This window comes from Elephantulus edwardii, unplaced genomic scaffold (genome assembly GCF_000299155.1).
Source record: "Elephantulus edwardii isolate Elephantulus edwardi_28Jun2011 unplaced genomic scaffold, EleEdw1.0 scaffold00056, whole genome shotgun sequence".
Classification (NCBI taxonomy): Eukaryota; Metazoa; Chordata; class Mammalia; order Macroscelidea; family Macroscelididae; genus Elephantulus; species Elephantulus edwardii.
Genome location: NW_006399806.1, coordinates 6,282,982 through 6,289,490, shown reverse-complemented (window position 1 = coordinate 6,289,490; position 6,509 = coordinate 6,282,982). Strand labels below are relative to the sequence as shown.

The window sequence follows — 6,509 nt, the reverse complement described above, 5'->3', positions numbered from 1 at the left end:
AAATGACTCGACGGCACATCACATCAACAACAACAACAAAATCTTGCTTGCATGTGAAATCAGTGAGATTGTTTTCTAGTTTCCACACTCTGTTTGGTCGCCTTTCTTTGGGATAGGAACAAATATAGATGTCTTCCAGTCAGTTGGCCAATTGGTTGTTCTCTAGATTTCTTGGCACAACTTGGTGAGCATGTCCGGGGCAGCATCTGTTAGCTGAAATATGTCATTTGGTATACCATCTATTCCTGGGGCCTTATTTTTTGCTATTTCCTTCAAAGCAGATTGAACTTCTTCCTTCATCACCATAGGCTCTTGCTCATATGTTGTTTCATGAAATTGTTTTGTGTCTGCCAATTCCTTTTGATACAGTGACTCATTATATTCTTTCCATCTTCTTTTAATACTTCTGGATCATTTAATATTCTGCCTAAAGCATCCTTGATTATAGCAACTCAAGGTTTGAGTTTGTTCTTCAGTTCCTTGAGTTTCTGAAATGCTGAGTGAGTTAAGGCCTTTTGATTTTTTGACTCCAACTCCTTACACATTTCATTGTCATATTTTACTTTGTCGTCCCGTGCTATCTTTTGAAACTTCTATTCAACTCTTTAGTATCTTGAATTCTTCCCTGTGCTTTGGCTTCTCTGCGCTTCAGTGCAATTTTCAGAGTCTCTTCTGACGTCCATTTTGGCCTTCTCTTCCTCTTCTGTCTTTGTAATGGACGTTTGCACTCTTCCTGGATGATACCCTTGATATCCTCCCACAACTCATCTGGTCTTTGCTCATTAGTGCTCAGGGCGTCAAACCTGTTCCTGAGATGGTTCTGAAATTCAGGTGGGATAGACTCAAAGTCATATTTTGGTTCCCGTGGACTTGTTTTAATTTTCCTCAGCTTCAGGTTGAACTTGCATATGAGTACTTGTTGGTCTGTTCCACAGTCAGCTCCTGCTCTAGTTTTCACAGCTGATATTGAACTTCTCCAGCTGTTGTTTCCGCAGATGTAATCAATCTGATTCCTATCCATACCATCAGGTGAAATCCATGTATATAACCTGCGTTTATGTCTCTTAAAAACGTATTTGCAATGAGTAAGTCATTGATTGTGCAAAGTTCAATCATTCTCTCTCCAGCTCCATTTCTGTCACCGAGTCCATGTTTTCCAACTACTGAGTCTTCTTCTCTATCCCAACTTTTGCATTCCAGTCACCCATTATTATCAATGCATCTTGATTGCATGTTTGATCGAGCTCTGGCGTGCTTAGTGTCTTTTATATCACAAAAGAGACTGACTCAAGAAATAAGCTACATTAATATTGTTTTATTAACGTTGAGGTTATAACCATATACATAGAAGTTAGACTTTATAGCATATTTTTTGGAGCACAATTTAATCCATAAGAAGTTATAATACTTTATAAAAAGTTTTTTTTCGTGATTTTTTGTACCATACTTTCCATAGTTTTGTACTCTCTGTTGGTGATTTTGTGATTTATAATAATCATATTATCTGGTGTTCCCAAATGCGGGAAGGTTTTAATGTGCTTTATGGAGAAGAGACCTATATTTATAAGCTTCATGCTGGCATGGCCTTTTGTGCTGTTGGCTGTGAATTCAATGCTAAGAAAGTAACAATATATGTTAAATAAGGCATTTTTAAGCAGAAGCAGACAAAAATTAAGATATGTAATATATTGATCATTGAAGCAAAAGTTTTAACTAGAGGTTTTATAGGAATCTGATTTTGTATTATTCCTGAGAGCAAAATCAGGAAAATTAGCTGTATTGGCTAATTAATTAATTGTTTACATTGACTTGGGAGACACTCAAATGAAGAGAATTGATTGTATTTCCAGATAATGGCATTCAGTCTCATGAATGGTATTTAGACTTGTTGTTATGTACCACTGAGTCAGAACTTACCCATTGAATCACATGGGAGGAGAGTGCCATTTTTGATCTGTGGATTGGAACCAAGTGCCTTTGAGTTGGCAGCACAACTTTATACCACTAAGCCACCAGTGCTCCCTATTTAGATTTAAGAAAACCTTATGTTGGAGACTCAACAAACAACTGCTCATTGCCATCTAATTGGAGCTGACCCAAAGCTGACCTTTCAGGGAGTGTTTGGAGGCTGTAAATCACTTGAGAAGAGATCCTCCTTCTGTGGAGCAGCTTGGTTGATTCAAATTTCCTTCCTTTGGTTTGGCAGCACAACTCCTTATGCATTAGGCCACTAGAGCTTCCTTAAGAGAATCACACTACATAGATATATGATGTAGAATAACTATATATTTGTGAATGGCTCCTAAAAATATATAAATTTATATTAAACAACAGGCTTAATAAGAAGTATACATTTTCTGCTTTCCTCTTCCCCCAGTAGATTTAAATAAGAATTTTCTTTCAGTGTAAGTCGTAAAACTAATTTTCTGGCCATTCTCAAGAGTATGGAAGATAAACATGTCTTTAGACATGACCAATATCTGTGCATGAACCACTTGAATGAATAATTTCCTGGTTCATTTCTAATACTTATTTTTTCTTTCTTCATTTGTTCAGGTATTCTCACCCCAAGTGATGAGTTCCAGTATTGGATAGAGCAAGCTCATCGTGGAAATAAACAAATTAGTAAAGAGCGAGCCAGTTATTTTAAAGAATTGTTCGAAACAATTGCAAGAGTATGCGATTTTTACAGTTATTTATCAAGCTTATGGAATACTTTTGGATTAAATTTTCACTAGATTTATCTGTGTTAGAATAATTTCTTCATGGTTAATAGCTAGGTGTACTTACGATATGTATTTAAAAATGTTAAACTTTAAAAAAGTTAAATTCTATTTAATTTCTAGTGGATAATTTTCTCAAAAATTACTTTTTTGCAAATAGGTAGGAAAATAAAAACCTAAACAACATGCCTCTCGAAACTGTATGAACTTTGAGAAATAATGATAGTTACAGAAAGGCTTCAGGTCTTTTGTTCATAGGGTCACTATGAACTATACAACAACAATGTATAATATAGTATGTAAAAATAATATTTATTAGGTTATTTAGAAAGAATGTCCTTTTTAATCAAATTAGCATTTTGAAATCATCTGACATATATAAAGTCTTTGTTTTATACTTTATAATTGATTATTTCTGATTATACCTATGTAGTGGCTAAACAAATGGCCATTTTAAGTATGATTAGAAGAGGAATTTATTTTTAGAACCACAATATTGTAATTTTCTACTTAATATTCAATAAGTTAAACCTTTTTTATTTTTATTTTTCCTTTTTTAAGCAATGATAATAAAATATAATTGTTTAATAAATTGTACTGTGTTTAATAACACAGTACTATGGTTGTATTATTATAAAATGCAAAACAAGTTAATAAAAAATGTGTCAGTCCTAGTGAAATAATGTCTGTGGATTTAAAGTACCTCTGATTAAGTAAATAAATAAGTCAAAATTTAAAGAAAATGACATCAAGGGTATAAATAAATGAATAGCAGTTTTTAAATTTTTTTCTTTTTACTTTCATGGATATATATTTGTATAGGAACTTGAGATATTTGCATAAAGAAATAGTATGTCATCTGGTAAGGAGAGAAAATGATATGACAGTAGGCTTTTGAGCAATTGACTATATTATGTAATATATAAATTTTACCATGTTTAAAAATGATTGTATTTTGGTTGTAGGAGTTTTATAACTTAGACAACCTCACTTTATTGGAAGTTGTTGACTTGGTGGAGACTACCCGGGATGTTGTTGATGACGTATGGAGACAAACAGATCATGACCATTATCCTGAGGCACGGATGTTACATCTCTTAGACATTATAGGTACTAATTAAGAAAGAATCTGTGTTATGTTAGAAAACCTGGCTTCTCCCTCCATTTTTTTTTAAACATAAAAATTGACTAATACCAAGTTGATTTTGATTCATGATGATCCTCCATAGGACTTCCAAGGCTATAAATTTTTATAGCAGGAAACGGTTTAGTTTCATTTCCTGGAATGGTAGGTAGACTTGAATTTCTGACCTTTAGGATAGCAGCTTGGTATGCAATGCACTGTACAAACAGGCTTACTTGCGGTTCATGTTTCAGATTTGAAGAAATTACACAGAAAGGGTAGAGACTCCAATATAGATTTCTCCCAAACTTGTCTGATTTTGTTTACTTTCTCTCCATTAAACCCTTACTTAAAATAATTCTTCATGTAGTAATTATTAAAGTAACTCTTATATAACACAGTATTATTTAAATAGATATTTGTATATAATTGCTAAATTTAAATCATGTGTCACAAATGACCATTAATAGACTAAATTTATGAAGATGTTAATACCTAAGGCTATTTATCTTAAAATAAACAGAAAAGATATTTAAAATATAGCTTATCAATATTAAAAATGCATATACTTTTGATCTAGAAAGTAAATAATCTCAGTATTAAGAAAACATCAAAGAAACATAAGGCCATTTAATTTAGAACTTTTTGTTGCACCAGTTTCTGTAACAGAAGTATAGAACCATACCAGTTGAAAATTGATTGCACATTCTGTACTCCATATGCTAAGTTTTACAGCCACTAGATTTATCTGTATATCATTACATATATCTTGCATATATCCTGACATGTATATATTTATTAAATATATTTGTACTACAAAGGTATACATGATATATTGAAAGATGCAAAAATCCAAACTAATAAATGCCCTATGTTTGAAAAAATATTTGTCTGTAAATAACTTGGAAAGGTAAATAACTAAGTTACTTTAATGCTAGTGTAGGACTGTGTATATAATTTCAGACATCCTTTATTTGATTATTTGTATATTGTTTTGTCATGAACATGTATTAATTTTATACCATTCTATTAATTATTCTTTTCCATTCATATGTCCGTTTTATATATTGCCTTTAGGTGGCTCATTTGGACGATTTGTTCAGAAAAAGTTGGGAACTTTGAACCTATGGGAAGATCCTTATTATCTTGTGAAGGAGAATCTAGAAGCTGGTATCTCCATTTGTGAACAGTGGGTGATAGCTTGTAATCATCTCACAGGTCAGGTGTGGCAGCGCTATGTTCCTCATCCATGGAAGAGTGAAAAATATTTCCCCGAAACACTTGACAAACTTGGCAAACGCTTTGAAGAGGTATATATTTGATGATTTAGATATTTGTATTTAATCATGTTGTGGTTTGTGGGGTTTTTTGGCAAGATGCTTTATAAATAATAAACACTGTGCATCTGATTGAAAAGGGATGCCCTGAAATCTACTGAGAAGTCATCCATTGAAACCCTGTGGCACACAGTTCTTTCTGAACACTTATGGATTTGTGGAGGGGTGGGACTGGTTCATTGGCAACTCACACTACTAATCTGACAGAAATTATTTCTGGTTTTGGGAAGGATTAAGAGTTAAAAATTTATGTGAGATAATTTATGACAGTCATTTCCAGATGCTTAGTAGCCTTTAATTATTACTTTGTACTCCCTTTTTCTTTAGTAAGTGTTGGTTCATCATGTGTTGTAAAATTTTATTTTGGTGTTTGCTGTAAAAAGATTATTACCCTGCTTGGAAGTATATATGGAAGCTGTTGAAAATTTTCTTGGATACTGGAATTAATGAATTAATTTTAAACAGGGATTTGTAGGTGCTTACTTGAAGTCTCTGGAGTGAAACAAAAAATTAATTCACTCAACTGCTAAGCAAAAGGTTGGAAGTTCAAGTCTACTTAGAGATGCTTTGTAAGAAAGACTTGGAGAGCTACTTCCAAAAGGGCAGCCATTGAAAACCTTCTGGAGTACAGTCTTACTTTTGACACAAATGATATCATTATGTGTTGGAAGTGACTTAATGGCAACTTGTTTTTTCTTAAAGATGTACTTAAATAGCTGTTTAACTTTCATAAGCAGTGAGTTTCAATTTAGGACATCACAATTTAGTTTGAAGGGATAGGCAAAATGAATATAGGGGAGAATTGTGAAGCTGACTTTTTCCTCTTTGTGTTTACTGAAAGCATATTTCTGTATTCAAAGATTTTTAAAACATACCTTTTATGGTATGGAAAATTTTAAGCATGCAATTCAAGAAAGAAAAAGAATAGTTAGTGCCCTTATGTCCATTGCACAACTTTAAAAGCCATTAACATCATTCAGTTCTTGTTCCATCTTTGCTTCTCTGTTCTTCTTTCCTCCGTCTTTCCCCCCTAAAGGATTTATAAAGTCAGTCTAATTTATCTTCAAGTCGTATCATTGCTACTGAGTCAGACAAATTTATAGCTGACACTCTATTGGGTTTTTGGAAACTATAAATCTCAAGGGAGGAGATTGCCCATTTTTCTACCATAGAGCCAGTGGTGAAATTATACCTCAGAAAGCAAGCTGCTTTTGAGTTAGCAGCACACCTTCTTCTTTTTTTTAAACTTAATTTTTTATTTCATTTTACCTTTTTAAAATTATTATTAATTTCAATGAACATTTATAGAGATAGTGGATTTCCATT

At 32.8% G+C, this 6,509-nt stretch overlaps 1 protein-coding gene across 1 annotated transcript in view; it reads left to right on the top strand.

Annotated features, from left to right (window-relative positions):
* The window catches only part of DYNC2H1 (dynein, cytoplasmic 2, heavy chain 1), a 440,751-nt gene that overhangs the window by 26,906 nt on the left and 407,336 nt on the right, over window positions 1-6,509 (top strand). Inside the window, exons 4-6 of the mRNA XM_006887344.1 lie at window positions 2,557-2,675; window positions 3,689-3,833; window positions 4,924-5,156. Of these exons, the coding sequence (XP_006887406.1) occupies window positions 2,557-2,675; window positions 3,689-3,833; window positions 4,924-5,156 (497 nt within the window). The remainder of the gene's footprint in view (window positions 1-2,556; window positions 2,676-3,688; window positions 3,834-4,923; window positions 5,157-6,509) is intronic.